Source organism: Sebastes umbrosus, chromosome 21, assembly GCF_015220745.1.
Source record: "Sebastes umbrosus isolate fSebUmb1 chromosome 21, fSebUmb1.pri, whole genome shotgun sequence".
In the NCBI taxonomy this organism is placed as follows: Eukaryota; Metazoa; Chordata; class Actinopteri; order Perciformes; family Sebastidae; genus Sebastes; species Sebastes umbrosus.
In genome coordinates, this window is record NC_051289.1 from 13,762,118 (window position 1) to 13,780,708 (window position 18,591).

Consider the following 18,591-nt stretch of genomic DNA (forward strand, 5'->3'; position numbering starts at 1 on the left):
CATTCTCGGTACAAAGAAACTTAACAAACCTAATATTAATATAAAATAAGCCAGTATAGATACAGGAAAAACACATTATATACAAAAAAATAGATAAATAAGTAAAAAGAATATACACAAGTAAAAAAATAAAATTATAAACAATAAATATATAATAAGATAATAATATCTTTAACAAACATCTCCTTTTATAAAGTTGCAAACTACACCTACATTTAGCAGGAACAAAAAAAAAAATGCGATAGGCTATATATATTATGTGTGATCATTCCATGTATTTTTGAGCCTAAAAAGTGTAATTAAAACGCTTTATTTCAATGAATATCTTTTAATTAATCCCCCCTATAATAAAAACACATATATATTTTCAGCCCAGTGACGTCACAAATGGACACTCCCTGTTCCCCCAGTAGAGGGAGAAAGATGGCGCCCACACACGTCCTGAGATGCTGTCAACGGGGTTTAGCATGGATACCTGTGATTTTCATCGCCCTGGTCGTCTGCTGGTCGTATTACGCTTACGTGATAGAGCTTTGTATATGTAAGTAGTCATCCTGCCATCGTCTTTTGGCTGTGTAAAGCCTTTAAAGGCTGGTGTTTGTCCACACAAACATACAGCTGCTGCTGCTGCTGCTGGCCAGCAGGAAGTAAACGGACTGCAGCTCAACAATGGTTGTTGTGGCAAAGCCTGTCCAAATTCATTATCTGGTAGCTTGCCATGCTTGTAGCTTTGGGTCGCCTTATTTTAATGGGAGATGTGTTTTAGACAACTTCCACCGTGGTGTTAACATGGCTTTGTGTCGAGCTGAGTCTGTCTGGATGGAGCGTTATAATGTTAACTATAGAAGGTGGCCGGCTGGCCAGATGTGCAGACTTCCCCTCTTTAACTACACCACCTGTGATTAGCCTGGCAAACATACAGTGTTGATTTGGCTCTGAGAGTGTTTGTGATAAGATGAGAGAGAAAATGTTTTTTTTTTTCTAATTAGAGGAACTAAATTAATTTGATGTGTTTCAACTATGAATGATGAAGAAACCAACACTTTGGTGTCAGGATCTCATTTTATGTAGGTGTACTTTCATGTCACTGTGGTGTGAACAATATATATAAAAAAGTACACCACACACTGATTTGGTTAAGATTAAATTAGTGGTTCCTCTTTTTTTTTTTTTTTTTTTTGCTTATGACTCATTTAAAATGAGGTGATATCTATGTTTGATCCCCACTTGACAGATTAGATAGATAGATAGTAACTTTATTAATTCAAGTTTCCAGCATCACAGTTCCACAGTGCAAAACATGTTAATAAAAAGGCAGTAAAAAAGTTAGTAGTACAAAGTACAAAAAAATATACCATATATAAAAATACAAGGAGATGAAGAAAACTGTTAAAACTGAATATAGTGCAGGGTAACCGCTGTGATACACGACTATTAAAAAAGTGAATATACTTCCTGTAATTAGCTCAGTGTTGATTTGGCTCTGAGAGTTTTTGTGATAAAATGAGAGAGAGAAAATGTTGGATCTAATCAGAGGAACTAAATTAATTTGATATGTTTCAACTGTGAATGATGACGTATGTCTTGTGACTCATTTAAAATGAGGTGATATCTGTGTTTGATCCCCACTTTACAGATTATGTGTGTTCAACAGTAACCAGCTCAATAAGGAAGCTGGTTAATAATTGACTTAAGGGGTGGGATTAAATAAGTTTATACTTCTTCTCACTCCTTTCGAATATGTAAATCAAGGCATCAAGTGTTGACAATTTATTTTTCTTACGCTTTTCATTGTATGTGAATACTACTTGTGTCTGACTGTCCACTTGTTGGTATGATCATTCTTTTTCTTTCTTTTTATTTGTTTTCTACTTGTTCGAAATACATTTTGAAATTAAAAAAAAAAAATGAAATGAGCGTTAGTTTTTCCTCAGCAGATTTTCTATTGATCAAATTCCCATTTTTTTCTGACTTTAAGGACTGTTTTTCTTCCACATGAGCCCGAAATTCAAGACTGAAAGTTCATTCTAGACCCAGGAAACAGTAGCGGAGAAAACAATCCCCTCACAAGGGGGACGAAAAGTCATTTTAAAGTGCTCAGATAAATGGAAATTATAAGACAACTGGCAACAAAGGTTGTGTGATATGACTGAAAGCTGAATACACATTGTGGTGAGATTGGTTTGTCAACTTGAGAAAACACTATTTTGTGTAAAATATATTTTTTTTCTTTTATTCGTATCCCTTTAAGCATGTAAGACTTGTGAATTTCTCTTGGGAAAGCCTTTCTAAAGCCCACTTCCAGATGTATAACCACTGATTTTAATGTTGCTATGTAACTATCACTGTTTTAGTTGACAATTTCTTTTTGTATCTAACATTTTCTCTTGTTTTTTTCTCTTCCAGTCACCATCCCCAGTATAGGAGAGCAGAGTAAGTGTCTTGGTGTTTCAAAATAATGTTTATTAAATACATTGTGAATGTAGGGAACTGAGCCAGTTTGCTTTTTACTGGAATAATAATCTCTCTAAGGTCCGGTGAAATATGCTTTGTACACTTTTAGCTAAAGAAAAAAAAGGTTGGCACAGAAAACATGCTCTCTCTAAGTGCTGAGGTTGAAGCTGAGCAGCTCCTCATTCAGCATTCCTCTCTCATTAATTTAATATGTAGATGTACAGTGTTCATATCCCAAGTGACAGCAGCATATCAGCTTTTTAATGCTAATGCTTGTGTTCAATGTATACGTGAGACTGTTGGTCCTGACGTTTTGCTTAATGTTTCCCTCCAGTTGTCTACCTGATCTTCTTCCACCTCTCTTTCATCATGTTTGTATGGTCTTACTGGAAGACCATCTTCAGCCAGCCTGCCAACCCCTCTAAAGAGGTACAATAACCAAAAAAGTCTCCAAATACAAGCCCACTCTCTCTACATGTCTGTAATCCCCTGCTGACATAAAAAAAAAACTGCTTTTCGTTCACTCCAGTTCTGCCTGCCCAAACCTGAGAAGGAGCGTTACGAGAAGGAAGAGAGGCCAGAGTCCCAGCAAGAAATCCTCTGGAGAGCCGCCACCAGTCTGCCTCTGTACACCCGCACAGGAGCTGGAGGTACGTCTCTGTGTGTCTAAATGTGAATGTGTGTTGCACCTCTGTGTTGGACCTGTCCCGTAACAAGATCCTGTTGTGTTGACACGATGCAGCAATCCGTTACTGTGACCGCTGTCAAGTTATCAAGCCAGACCGCTGTCATCACTGCTCCGCGTGTGACATGTAAGAAAAAACATATTTATTGAACTGTGAGACTTCCTCTTGATTCAACCATTTCTCTTCCACTTGTCTCTGATCCTTTCTTGTGTGTGTTTTTTGTTTTTAATCTCTCCTCTCCTTCTTCTATTCTCTTGCTGTGTGTGGCAGGTGCGTGCTGAAGATGGACCACCATTGTCCCTGGTATGTAAGACCTGCTAAACAAAGGGATATACTGTACATCTCACATTTTAGAGTTAGGATGGTTCACACTTCATGCCAAGCATCATTGCAACAGGCCCATGTTAGTTTAACTCTTTTTTGGTCGTATTAAGATGCCAAAACTTGCAGTATTACGAGTGTTTCTTAGTTGCTTCATGCAGGTTAGTAAGCATAAGGAGATAGATCTGATAGCTCATACTGTAAAAGCAGAGCACAACGGAGTCAGCCAAGAGCAAACTGCTGTCTGAGCAATTTTCATTTATTCTTTCCTGCTTTGAAGACCTAATAGTTAATAGGGGTGTAAATCACAAGCTTCCTCATGATATTATATTGATTCTTTGGACAACAAAACCATATTTGCCGATATCACAAAGTCTGCCACGATACGATTCAATTCAGGGGCCTGAAATCAATATGAGATGATATCATATGCCCAATAAAATATGATTTGACAATTTTATTACTGGGCTCTTCCAGACATTTAAATGAAAAACAATCTATTCTTTTTAATAAAAAGAATACATATAAAGTGGGAATTTCAAAATAAAGGCGTGTCTCAAAGATGATATGTATCGATATTTTTCAATATGCGTCAGTGATGTCAGATTGTAGATCCAGATCGATGTAACGTTACACCCCTAATAGTTAATGTTACAAATAACTTAATTTGTTTTAACTCCACTATGTTGGAATAATCTCATCTTGCAGCGTGACATGTTGCCAAAAACTGTTCAAAAACAACTTAATTATGATCATAGATCTTGTTCTCATTGCCTCTATTAACCAAATATAAGAAGGCAACAGAGCGTTCTACTCTGGTTTGTACCAAAGAAAGAATACTACCAGCTTGGTGTAACAATACAGTCTATGGGTGTAACCATAAGATTAAGCCTCCACCTTTTTTTTTGAAAGTTCAGGTTGATAAGATATCTACGCTGAGGAAGTGATGTCATATCTGACTTTTCTGCTGTTTGTTTGTTTGTGTGTCTCCAGGGTGAACAACTGTGTCGGATTCTCCAACTACAAGTTTTTCATCCTCTTCCTGGCCTACTCGCTGGTGTACTGTTTGTTCATTGCGGCCACCGTACTGCAATATTTCATAAAGTTCTGGACAGTGAGTAAAGATTGTGAATGCGATGCTACAGAGGATGCAGATTCGGGTGCATGTCGAAGCCCGGACGAGCATCCTCTTGAGTCGGTTGTGCATGGTGCTGACCTCTCCCTGTGCTGAGCTGTCAGTCAGTCCTCTGTTTTCTCTGTCCTCTCTCCCCCTCGACCCCTCCGACCCCTCTCTGTTCCCCCCCTTTCTGTTATCCCCAGTTCTCGCACACTGGGTCATTGTTCTCTCATCTCTCTCTCTTCTGTCTCTCCCTCTCCACTATCAGAACCATCAGTCACACCACTCGTGCAAACACCTCCTCTCTTTTTTCCTTCTCTGTAGCTGTTCCACTTTGATTTCCTTCTCATCTCTTCCTCTTTGTTCTCTCCATACTGGGCACACTTTGTACATTCAACCCACTCTCTTTCATTTTTTTTACCCTCATTCACCTAACGTGGCCTTGACTTGTATTTGCCCGCTGGTTCCTAAGTGCTTCCTCCCCTCCCACCTGTTCTCTCCTGGTGTTGCTAACCAGTCTTGTTTCTGTTTGTACTAAAGCTTTGCCGGAGGAAATCGGCAGAGAACTGCCCAAAGGTAACCCAGCTATCCTCCAAAAGCCTTTAGTGTTGCAGTGCCTCACCGTCGTTGCCATGGTTTTTGTCGTGATGTGCGTTGCAGTGACGTGGTTCACATGGCATCCGTCTTATTTCTCTGTTACTCTGCCTTTTTCTTTTTACTTTCTCTCTCTTATTTCTTTCTTTCTTTCCATAAATATCCTCAATATGAATATGTTAATGATTCACTCTCCTTTTCTCTCGTCTCTGTCTCCCCCCCCACAGAATGAGCTGCCAGACACTCACGCCAAATTCCATGTCTTGTTTCTCTTTTTTGTGGCCGCCATGTTCTGCATCAGTATTCTGTCCCTCTTCAGCTACCACCTGTGGCTTGTAGGGAAGAACAGGTCCACTATAGGTAACAGACACACACACACACACACATTCAACAGGTGTTTGATGAGGTTTTCAATGTTGTTGTAGTTGTAAATGTGTCTTCGTATCACCTATTGGTTCGTTTAATGACCTGTCTGTATTTGTCTCTGCCCATGCTTGTCTCTCCATGTTGCTCCCTCTCTGCAGAGGCGTTCAGAGCACCAGTCTTTAGGACAGGCTCTGATAAGAACGGCTTCTCTCTGGGTTTCCGGAAGAATATCGCTCAGGTCTTTGGAGACCAGAAGAAGTACTGGCCGCTGCCCATCTTCACCAGGTAAAAGAGACAAGTGCAACTAAAGATTAATTTCATTGTCGATTAATCTTTCGATTATTTTCTTGATTAGCTGTTTGGTCTATATGATGGTGAAAAATGTTCATCAGTGTTTCCCAAAGTCCGCAACTCAAAGATATTCAGTTTAGTGTCATAGAAGAGTAGAGCAACCAGAAAATATTCATTTAAGAAGCTGGAATCTTTGAAATGACTCAAATCGATTATCAAATAGTTAGCGATTCATTTAATAGTTGACAATTAACCGATTAATTGTTGCAGCTCTAAAGGAGACAAAGACATAGAGGCCCTTGTAACACTTATACTGTATTCAAACTAAGTACTGATTCTGTGGTTGAATTTACAGCACAGTCATTAAAAAAAAAAAATTCTGACACAAATGTTTTCATGCTTAAGAAGCGATAGAGCAAATATCAGGTTACCTTTGTGTAGTTCCAGAGGAAATCGAACCAAACTGCAGTTTTTTGGCTAATCTTGAGTTTCCCCTGTCCTCTTTGTCCCCCACAGTCAGGGAGACGGTCTGACGTTTCCCACAAGGCTGGTCAACGCTGATGTAGAGCAGGCCACAGTGACCCTGCAGCCCGAGCCAAATAAAAGGTGATCGATTCCTGGTATAATAAAAGATATATATTATTTGACATGAGGCTCTAAAAAGGATTTATGTTTTTTTTAAAGGGTTGTGGATGCACAGTTCATTTACTATTTTATTCATTGGGCATGTTTCCAGTGTTGCTGATGTCCCAGTGAGCCCCGTGAGCGAGTCACAGAATCCCCTCATGAGCAACGACCAGCATGCCAACAACATCGGAGACCATCAGTCTAATAACACCCTCAAATCAGGTGAGCTCTATTTCACCTACAGAATTGACAACTCACCGTCTGGCATCTGCCACCATAAGGGGCCGTACACATGCCGCATCTAAAAAAACGTGTGGAAAAAAACGCCAGCCGTGCCACTTTCATCCTGCTACCCAAGGTGCTTTGGAGGTTCCGCTCCTTTCGCGCATGCTGTTACTAAGCAACCGAAACCTGCGCGCTGCAATGTCAATAATGAAGCTGCGGTAATTTAGCAGCAAAAAGCCTCACTGACTAAACTAAACAAAGTCAAAACAAAGAAAAATGGATTTCCAGTTCCGTAAACCCCCTCACAGTAACATTACTGCTCGATTTCTCCGTGTCAATTAGGCTGACCTTTCAACCGGATGTTGCGGCGTCCTCGAACGAAAACAGTGAAGCAAATAAGAAAGTTTGTGTGACAGATTGTAAAGCTCTGGGTAGCCCTGCATAAAAATGATTAACTTCTCCTTCATTCAGTGAGCGACTAGTGATGCCTCAGTGTTCTACTGAACGATTCAGGAGGTTCCATGGTACCTCTCAGCTGTTGATGATGTCTCAAAGGGCTTCTTATGATGTTATTTATTCATTAGTGTACTGTAAATACTGTGTTTTTTGTTGTTGTTTGACTTGGTGGCAATCAAATTTCCCCACGGGGATCAATAAAGCTGTCTATCCTATCCTATATTTACCGTAGACTGATATTTACGGAAGAAAGGAAGGATATCTGCCGGCTGTGATTGGTTGTTCCTCGTCACATGACATGCGGTGCACGCTGCAGCATTCCAAAAGTTGAACTGTGTTCATTCTCGGGGCGCAGCCTTAAAAAATAGGCGCATGGGAACGCTTGTACGTCGCGGCGGCGTCGCTCCCACATTTGAACCGGCCTTCCACGCGTCTACATTGACAGCAATGGGTGTGAGGGGCGCAAAAAAAGCGTCATGTGTACGGCCCCCCTAACACGTTTTCTGTTTGACTTCACAGCTGAAAGTGAAACCATTACAATCTCCATGGAGAGCGAGTCCTAACCAGGTAAATATGAGTTCAGTCAGTCTGCAGTTTTTTCACATGGAAGTGTTTCATTGAACAATTATGTCAATTGTGAGTGTGATCAACAGTAATGTACCTAATTGTCTTTTCTTCTCTGCCACAGGAGAAACTCCTCCGTCATCTAATACGATGCCTTAAGCAACGCAACAGTTTTAGTTTGTCTCCATGGCAACAGTCTCCCAGCTGGCAACCCCATCCCTACAGACCCCATTCAGAGTAACTATGGAAATGCATTTCTTTCGCCCGTCACAGCACAGTAATGCATCTATGGCATTGGCATTTTCGCATGCAGTTTCATAAGCAAATCTCACACCTACCCCCCCATGTGATACGAGCTAGTTCCTCTTCACACACACACACAAACACACATGCTAACACGCATACATTCAACTGTATACATATTTCCTCGTGCTGTTTTAGTTTTTCTCACAAGTGGAGCATTTATTGATGAAAATTCAAGAATCCTGGAAGGAATATTACTAGCTACTTTTGGTGTTTAATGAGAAAAACTTTTTGGTGCCAAAAGCTCCCTGGGTGCACCGGGACTCGTTTTAAAGGCACAAAGCTGCGGTGAAGAGCGGGGGACAAGCTGGAGCAGCGTGTTTGTTTTGAACATTTCGTGTTTTTTTTTTAGAAAGGCAGTACATCCTGAGGAGATGGATCAGTTTACCTGTGTGACAGTTGTTGTTGTTTTTTGTCTTTTTATTTTTAACTCATAATGTTGGAGCGCATCTGTGGTCTGCAACTTTTTTGAGCTGGATGTTTCCCACCCAAAACCTGGACTATCTTACAGAGGACTCTACACCGCACGGTCCAGCGGACTGAACCAGTGCACAACAGGGAAGGCTGTAGCCGGGTTTTGGGTGGCGTTTTGGATATTACACAGCACAAGGTGGCACATTTGCACTTTGTAGATTATCAATGTCCATCAAACAACGTGCTGCTTTTTTTTGTTCTTTTTCTCATGTCCAAAAAGCATCCCAGGTATAACGGATGTTGGATGATCATGTGATTTCTGGCGTATTGTTTGTGTGTGAATGTGTGTAACAGTTGAAGTGGCAGTAAGAACTAACAGCAACTAAAAGAATCAGCTTAATGTGTTTTTTTTTTTGTGGCCAACTTGTGTTACATGCTGCTTATAAATGACCTGGGAGATGCATTTCAAACAGTGCAATGCGCAGCGTCCATCACTACCTGTTCTTTTCAGTGTCATATGTAAGTATGTCCATCAGTGATTCTCAACCCGCAACGTCTACAGCCTGTTTTTCTACTCAGCTCAGCGCTTCAGCCTTTACTACGACACCATTGCCAAATAAGGGCTGACCTGTCAGGAGCTCTGACCTCTGAACCTGAAGTGTTTACAACATCCTAGCTTTATCTTAACCTCACTGGCCAATGTATTCATAACCAAATTCTACTTATCAGTCATTATGGCGCAATATTTTCTACAAGGTGCGTCTGTCCCTCCTGCCTGTAGCGGGTCATGATGTCCTTGCAATACCAGTGCTGGCCGGCAGGTTGCGACACTGCTCCTGTTATCTGCCCTCATTCAGATGGAGATGTTTTTCTGAACTCCATCAACATGTGGCTCAGGGCTCAATTCACTTTCAGTCTAATTTGCAGGTGCAGCTTTCTTCAGAAATAAGTATTTAATTCATACCATGCATAGCTTTCCTGTAATAACTCTCTTTTTTGGAATGAAAGTGAATTGAACCCATCTGATCTAATGTGAAATTAGAGGTGTCGACTACGGCTTTCTTCTCGCCTCATCTACTCCGTGTTGTGACCTTGAACTGTTAAAGGAGCCTCAGCTTGTGTTAAAAACCTAACAGTTAACCTGTTATGTCAGTGTTGAACATCTGGGATATGTCAGTGTTGAACATCTGGGATGTGTCAGTGACTCAGAGGATCTGACAAAAATCTGTAAAGGAAGACTTTTTTAATTAGATTTCGTGAATCATGCACATGTGAATACCTGCTAAAGAATGGACCATTCTGTCAGTATAACCAAATAACAACTGTTCAGGATTTAGTTACGTCCTTTTTGCGAGGAATTTTGTTATTTATATGCAACTTTCACATCGAAAGGGAAACCCAACGAATTCCTGATGTCTGTCATTTGCTCGTGTCTATCTGATCACACCCCTGACTGTTTGCTGGAAGAGCCTCCTACTAACTAGACTCTGGTGATGTACAAGTTTACAGCTGTTTCTATGGCGTAGAGTGAGTTAGTGGTGTTGTACGGTGCGTTTCTTGGTAATCATTGTGCTGAATGTACCACAGCTGGGACAGTAGGGGGGGATGGAGAGTTAAAAACAGCCCGCTCTTTTGACTTTTATGTTTACGTTTTTGTCCTTCCAATCATGTTTGACCCTTTTTGAGCCCGAGTGTATTTATAGTTACAAACCAGTGATTGGAGGACATTTGTTGCTGTATGGATGATGCTCATGGGGGCCTAAGTATCAGAATCACACCGGTGGTTCGATCTCAGTTTAGCAGATTAAATCACTGAGATCATGATGCAAGCCAAGGTTGTGTTCTGATCACGTGTAGATCTTTTCTAAACCTCACATTTAGTTGAAGAAAAAAAAAGACAAAAACATCTGTATGTTCATCTGTCAAGAGCCCGCTCATCACTTTACGGCCACTGATTCTGAAACATTGGACCTGTCGTCTTGTCGTTTTACAAATTGCCTATATTCTCTCTCTGGGCTGTTTGGCCTTGAGACTAAAGTGCGCGTGTGTATTTTGTAATGCTTAATTGAGTGTTCTTTTGTAATATTGTCGTCTTGGAAGAATTTGCTTCTGTGCAGCCATGAGATTTTTACATGTCTGTTTACATGTACACACATAACGTCTGACTAATGCTCAAAAGCATGGCGCCTAACTCGTGTAAAAAAATGTGTTTTATCAAGATAACAGGGATTATGGTGTCAAAACAAAACATTGGGGGTTTACAATTCTTGCCAGGTGCGTCATGTTTTCAATTAGCTTTACTCTGGTCTGTCTCAACTTTATAAACGAAGCCATAAAAACTCCTGTGAAAACGGAGGAAGGATCTGACAATTTCATTTCTTTTGCGACTGTAAACATTTCACATCTGTATTCACATTGCAGATGTAGCCTATCATAACGTGCTTATTGCTACACTTTGGTTTCTTTTTGTTACAATGTCCTATTTTACAATGTGTGTATATATATATTGATAATGTAAGAAAAAGACTACATATATATTTTTCTTGTCTGATTAATTTTACTGTTCCTATTTTGTGAATGAAGTACATGCCTCTACACGATTAACATGAAAATAACAATAAATGTTTTTTTAAACCTCCTGTCTAATTTTGCTCATCAGTTTTTTTATTAATTCAAGCCTTCAAAGTGTACTGCACCGATTTAGCATTGAACTCCTTTAACATCATCGGATGGGCAATTTTTAAAAAAAGGACCAAAATGAATGCAACAGAGATATTGTCTTTCTTTATTGCAGAAATTCTTCTTCCGTGAAAACCTGCATTACCCACAATGCAACTCGACATCCTACAATCCAGTTGCAGATTTGGGTGTGTTATGCCAGTAGCAGCAAATGTAGCCTCAAGCAGAGAGGAGGAGTGAGCCACAGAGGTCTTCTTTCTAACGCCACACCTCCAGTGACATCACTTGAGGCACTTAGTCAAACTTTGTGCAGCTCCCTCTGGAGCCACAGAAGGCTTTATACAAGTTTCCACATATGCAGTAGCACTCCCCAAGAACTGTAAAGGCATTTTGATGTGAACATTGGTGGAGCTTTTATGCCTCCGTGCCGGCATCCACTTGGACTCAAAGGTGAACTGATTAGATTTTGGTCATCAAAGGTCAAGGTTACTGTGATCTCATGTCCGTCCCATTCTCGTTGTTAGAGCCATTTGTACAATAAAGAAATAACTGGTTAATTTATATTTTGTTTTATTTGCTTGAGATAAGTAGCTCTGTAGTTTCATTGCAGTGTGCTCAATAAGGAGCAATTGTGCCTGCAGCCAGCCCTGTCTTCTGATTGGGTAGAAGCAAAAATGTGCTCATTAAACGATTCAGTTGAAGCTATGGAGCCTGGAGAGCACACTAGTCTTTGACCGTGCTTAATATACCTGTTCTTGCTTTTTTACTGGTTATGTTTTTTGATATTTTGTTACTTTTTTTGTATTTGAAGACTTCAGAAAGATTTTCAGTAAACGGTTGAAACGAAGAACATGGACTACGGAGTTTTATTGAAACACGTGTCAACTACGTGCTTGGACTGTATAGCTTAAGTGGGCATTTTCAAAAACGGAGCCACACTTACCCTCGTGAATGCAATATCTCAGGAACGCCTTGAGGCAATTTCTTCAAATTTGACAAACATCCACTCAGACACAAGGATGAACTGATTAGAATTTGATGGTCGGGGCGCCCTGGTGGCTCGCCTGGTGGGGCAGGCGCCCCGTGTGCCGGGGCTGGGTCCCTTTCCTGCATGTCATCCCCTCTCTCTCTTCCCCTTTCATAACTGTCACTGTCTCTCTCTCCATTAAATATATATAAGCCCAAAAAATAATCTTTAAAAAAAAAAAGAATTGGATGGTCAGCCTGACCTCCCAAAACACATTTTTGGCCATAACTCAAGAGTTCATAGCCTGCAACTTGACTGATGGGCAGAGGCATACAACCGCAAGGTGGTAATTCTAGTTTGTCCATGTGGCTTTAATCTTTAAAATGTGTCAAATATCAAAAATACTGACTGCACAGCAACACCTTAATTGTGTAATACAGGAGAATAAGAAAAGGCCAGTTTTGCATAGTGTTTGAAGTGTTGTCCAGAGTCAGTTTGTGCGAAAAAAGGATACTCAGTATCAGCATCTCCAATTGCTAAATTCCTGAAGTGAAAGTTATACAAAGATGCAAATACAGCATGCAGATTGAACAAATTATTGTGTTTAGCCTTGTGCTGTCAGAGAAAGACAGTGATTTAAGTCAACTTTGTTTTTGTCTAAAACGAGTGCTTTTAGATGAGCTCAGACACAAAACTAAAACCATCAAATAGTTTCATTCTCACAGTATCTGGAGGCAGTCGACATTCTTTGTGGACTGAGAACTTTTGCCATAGTACAGTATCTGTCTAACACCCAGGCCCTTGACCCTCTGCTGTTCACTGCTCTGCTCTTCCTCTCAAAGCCCTCATGCTTCACATTAACTTCCTCTACAAAAGCGTCCGACATGGCTGTTTGTAAATCATAATTTAGGCATATGGGGACAGAACAGACCCCCAGAGTATCACATCTGTTCTGCAGATCTGTACAACACAGCGACCAAGGTCATAACAGCATGACTTGGCATATACTATGTAATGTAAATGCCAAGTCGTGGACTACATTATAAAACAGTCTGAACAAGAACAGCACAATATTAATTTAAAATCAAATACTGTTTGTTTTAGATTTTAGATTTGACCAGTTTTATGCATGTGTGTTTATAAGGTGGGTGACCATGCACATGTGAGCTATAAACTCCCGAGTTAATGACCTCGGTGTCAGTTTTTGAAGGAGAGTAAACAGTGAGTTGTGAAAAACCAAACAAGTCTAAACCTCCGCAAGGCCAAAGCAGCTGCAGTTTCACTGAAGACCTTTGGATGGGTTAGCCATTAAAAGAAAAATCCCCCATTAAACAGTGATTTTGGATTTTAACATCAGTATCTACAAACACAGCCGATGGTGTCCCTTGGCAGGAGATCACAGCATCAAATTTATGATGTGATCAGGTTTTGGAGTTAGTCTGGCTGCAATTAAGTGAATCTGAATGTCTGGCGTACAGCTGTGCATCATAATCACAGCCGTCATAGTGAGCTGAACTGTTCCATTAATCACCATCCAAGGATTTGTCCTAAGATAAAATCATCCTCACAGTCTGTTTCTTTTTAACTTGTTAAAATCTAACCTTAAACTGAAGCAGAATATTAATTCGTTTTAGGGGGGTATTTTCCCGTAAATGTCTTTTTAAAGCAGCAGTGGGTGGAATTGGAGCAAAGTTATTTTCTATAAAATGGTGACTCGATCCTAACAGTAATGTATGAGTCAATCACTCGCAAACTCCGGACAAACGGTCAAACTAGGCAGCGCTGCTCAAATATGAATCAATATTCTGTTACTGTAATGCCTATATCTCGCGTAAAATGTTTTAAGAAACATCTTGTAGTGTACTGTTTAGCTGTAAAATGAGAAAGTGAAATTGATCGGAGTTTGCGAGTGATTGACAGCTGCCTCCGTCAAATGAAAAGCCGATAGGAACGCTCAATAGGAACGCTCTCTGAAATGACCTGTGATTGGCCAAAGTCTCCCGTCACAAGCTAGATTTTTTAAAGTGTGAAAACAGAGCCATGAGGAGGTGCAGAAGTCTAGTTATCTCTCAGAACACTTGAATTACAATGTGCTGAAAGGTTATGATGGATTTTTTTGCCCAATGATGCCAAAAAACATTCTGCCTACTGCCACTTTAATGATGCTGTTTTGTGGTTGAAGATTTCTCTGTAGATTTCTGGGAATTTTGTGTTGTTTATTCATAAACTCAGGCCAATTGGGGCAAATCCATTCTGCTAAGTCTGAACCTTCTTGAGTAAAAATGTAAGCTAAGGTGTGCCTTGACGCAGCCAGAATAAAAATTGCTCAGACTTGATGAAAATGATTCATATCAGGTGAAACAGAGATGCGTCACACCTCCTATATCCAATGCTGTGTCGGGGTGTGTGTACATGACTTATCGTGTCCCTGTTTTTGTGCCCGTCAGACTTCTCTACTCATTCTTCAAATGTGTCTGCACATGTAGTTCAAGGCTAAAGAGGTTTAAAGCCAAGTTGCCTGAACGGACAGGCAGATGTGATGAACAATAGAGGTGGATATGAGGTAAACGAGGGCAGAGGTGATGTTCGGAAGTAAAAGAAGAAAGTTAGATAACAACTGTAGGATGCAGAGAATAAGTGAGGAGATGTGCCTGGTGAACTGCACTTCAGGCATCATTGCTATTAAAGAATAAGTGAGGAGATGTGCCTGGTGAACTGCACTTCAGGCGTCATTGCTATTAAAGCTTAAATTCAGTGACTCGCCCTCTATACAGGCCTCTCAGTGTTGTGGAAAATGAATCAAATGGAGCCAAGGGTGCAAAAAGATTTGCAGCAAATGCCTCACATGACGATGCCCCTGCATGTGTTACTATGGGAACGAGGGGGCATGTGATGTGTTGTCCACAGGCTCCAGTCCTAACAAACACCCCCACTCATAGACTACCACACACACACCCACACACACACACACACACACACACACACACACACACACAGGCATACGCTGCAAACTTCCCCCTCCTCCAGCCCCTTTTTTCAGTAACCTGTAGAAATAGTCCCAGTTAATCCCTATCTGGAGAGAAAGTCATGTGTCACATAACTCCCTGAGAGTGAAGCAGAATCCACCTAGTTTCTACACTGTGAGCTTCCTCATTGATGAAGACTTTCTGTATGTGAATAAGGACTTGAGTTGAGTGAGCTGATGTCAAAGAAGTTATTATCTAAAGGCCAATGTTTGGCTCAGTGAAGTGATGGGCTACTAATGACTATAAACCAAACTTTTTCATGTAAAGGACCCCTAAATTGACACAAATTAGACCACGGACCCCCTTTTAATGAGACTTTGTCCCAGGGTCCCCCATCTGAGAGGATTTTTTCTTTTATATGTTTTATTACAGAAAGTGTATGAAACCCATGACCAAAAATAGTCATACATTTTGTCATTGTGTTTATGGAATATCTTTGAAAACCACTGCCATAAACTATAGGGATGCATTGATACCGATACCGGATCGGATATCGGGCTGATACTGACTCAAATAGCTGGATCGGATATCGGAGACAATGGGGCCGATCTATTCAATTCAGTTCTATGTTTAAATACTATATACATTATATACTTGAATTTTAATTCTTGTTTAAGTTTTGACCAATTTCTTAATTTAAATTTGAAGAGTTTTTTTGCAGTTGCTGATAGACGATTTATTATTTTAATTACAAATAACAATTCAGTAAATGTATGTATTTATTGGTTACATTTTGTTTTACAAAGTTAGAAAAGCAATGTTTAAGTCAAGCCTGATGTTGCCAAACACATAAAAGAATGATCCACACAGTTAAGCATACAGCTTATTAATTCCAGTGTGCCTAGAAGCACAAGGCAAAGCCTAACTGGTCTCATGAACAATCTAAGCGATAGGAGTCACGGTTTCTGTCGTAGAAGCACTTTTATGACATGTACGTCTCTGGTTAACTCCTATTATAAACTGCCCCACTGCAGCAGTGGCCAATCACCACGGCAACTTCAGATTGCTGCTAGACAGCTGATTCACATTAGCCAATCAGAGCAGGCTGACTAACACACACACACACACACACACACTATTATCACGCCATTTCAGTGAGCCAGCATGCTCTAAACCAGGCTTCAATGGATCAGGGCCATAATTAATGTGATCAATTACACCTGTGATTAAAAGCCCCACCAACTCTCATTGTATGATAACAGGAACTAGGTATTCACCTACTTTTCAAAATAAAATCCCTCAACTCTTACTGTATGTTAACAGGAAACTAAACACTCCTCACGGCCCCCCAATCACCATGGCAACCACTGACAGACACGCACGCAGCGAAAGGGCCTACAGTTATGACCTCACTATGGACCTCAGACAGTCTGAATCTGCCACCCCCCCACCCATCCCCCCAGCACCAGGCACACTGGTCAAAATTTCTTGCGAAATTTTCTAGTGAAGTCTTACTATTCCTCTTCTTACGGTTTTTGCCGCGCTACTCCTCCCGCAGCGTTGCCAACACCTGTAAAAAAAGTACATCAAAACGTGCGTAATGATCGGGAATGGTGTGCTATGACCTGTCTAAGAGATTCGCGTAGCGGTCTCCGAAAAAATTGCGCACACTGGCACACTGGTCAAAATTTCTTGTGAAATTTTCTAGTGAAGTCTTACTATTCCTCTTCTTACGGTTTTTGCCGCGTTACTCCTCCGGCAGCGTTTCCAACACCTGTAAAAAAAGTACATCAAAACGTGCGTAATGATCTTGAATGGTGTGCTATGACCTGTCTAAGAGATTCGCGTAGCGGTCTCCGAAAAAATCGCGCGAAAGCGCGTTTTCTTTGCTCCATAGGAATGAGTGGCAAATCGACGTGAAGAGAGCTCAAAAACACTTGTCTTTAGGGCAATACAGAGTCGCCATACTTTAACGTAGAAGAATTATTAAAAGTTTAAAAGGATCACGAGACTTGGGACTTTATGGGGCCTATCATCCCCCTTCTTCTAACCTCACTATGGTCCTCAGACCCCCCCCAGCACCAGGCACACTGGTCAAAATTTCTTGCGAAATTTTCTAGTGAAGTCTTACTATTGCTCTTCTTACGTTTTTTGCCGCGCTACTCCTCCGGCAGCGTTTCCAACACCTGTAAAAAAAGTACATCAAAATGTGCGTAATGACCGGGAATGGTGTGCTATGACCTGTCTAAGAGATTCGCGTAGCGGTCTCTGAAGAAATCGCGCGAAAGCGCGATTTCTTTGCTCCATAGGAATGAGTGGCAAATCGACGTGAAGAGAGCTCAAAAACACTCGTCTTTAGGGCAATACAGAGTTGCCATACTTTAACGTAGAAAAATTATTAAAAGTTTAAAAGGATCACGAGACTTGGGACTTTATTGGTCCTATCATCCCCCTTCTTATAACCTCACTGTGGTCCTCAGACCCCCCCCCCAGCACCAGGCACACTGGTCAAAATTTCTTGCGAAATTTTCTAGTTAACTACTGGTATCGGATCGGTACTCGTTATCGGCCAATACCCAAAGCCCAGGTATCGCTATCGGCAGGGTCTGAAATGACGTTTCTTCCTCACCTGCCACTGTGGCAGGCCACTTAACATTTCTACCAGCCACTCAATTTGTTGTCTGCCACTTCTGAAATCTATGTATGTAACGCTTGAGAATTGTAAACACTGAGTAAGTGGTACCAGACAGTAGAAATGTGGAATATATCATGCAACCTTAATCCCTGTTCTCTATTCGACATTCAGAGCATTAATATATCAGCAAACAACTATTGTCTATATAAAGATAAAGAGGAGTAATGTCTACCTGAGCAGAGAATGAAGTCACTCTCCCTCTGTGTGTGTGTTGTAATTGGAGCTTCTTCATGCTTTGTCGACATAGCCGTGCATTTCATTGCCCCATGAATAGCTCACGGCCGCCACAGTGCACTGCCTGAGAGGCAATAGATTTGCTCTCAATTTTCGCATTTAGCACCTTTAACTTATGAATTACTTTCTTGAAATAACATTTCTTAATATAAGGAATACTTATCTGCCATAGTGGCAGGTGACCTGAAATGTTCTACCTGCCACAGCCAACATTTATCCTGTATTTATCCAGGTGGAAGATGCTAATTTCATTCCCTGGCTATCGGCATTATCAGGACTGGAAAAAGTTTGATCGGTGCATCCCTAATAAACGAACCACACAGAACCACAGACCACCATAACACAACTAAACCTCTAAGACCCCATTTCAACAAATTGTGCCTGCAAATAAAATCAATTCATACAAAAGTTTCCTAATTTCTTGCACAAATCAAATATTGTTGCATCTTGCACATTTTTATGCTGCATTGTAATGGTCTAAAAAACTAATTAAGATCAACAGATAAGACAAGTTCCTGTTCATTCTCCTTTCTTAAACAAATAAAAAGATATTGGCACACAAATCCACGTTTTTACATCAATTACCCAGGAGGGACGTGGGGATTTAGCAGACTGTCCTATGACAACAGGGA

At 40.7% G+C, this 18,591-nt stretch overlaps 1 protein-coding gene across 2 annotated transcripts; it reads left to right on the top strand.

The window, feature by feature from the left end:
* The first annotated feature begins 394 nt into the window (after window positions 1-394).
* LOC119480652 (palmitoyltransferase ZDHHC20-B-like) lies at window positions 395-11,061 on the top strand. Of its 2 annotated transcripts, XM_037757135.1 has the most exons (14): window positions 395-541; window positions 2,407-2,433; window positions 2,789-2,883; window positions 2,984-3,104; window positions 3,197-3,266; window positions 3,411-3,443; window positions 4,455-4,575; window positions 5,119-5,154; window positions 5,400-5,532; window positions 5,697-5,823; window positions 6,346-6,435; window positions 6,566-6,678; window positions 7,657-7,704; window positions 7,826-11,061. In XM_037757135.1, the coding sequence occupies exons 1-13, from the start codon at window positions 424-426 to the stop codon at window positions 7,698-7,700; spliced, it is 1,128 nt and encodes a 375-aa protein (XP_037613063.1). In that variant the 5' UTR covers window positions 395-423; the 3' UTR covers window positions 7,701-7,704; window positions 7,826-11,061. The 2 variants fall into 2 exon arrangements, with proteins under 2 accessions (XP_037613063.1, XP_037613064.1); XM_037757136.1 differs by lacking the exon at window positions 5,119-5,154.
* The last annotated feature ends 7,530 nt before the right edge of the window (window positions 11,062-18,591 follow it).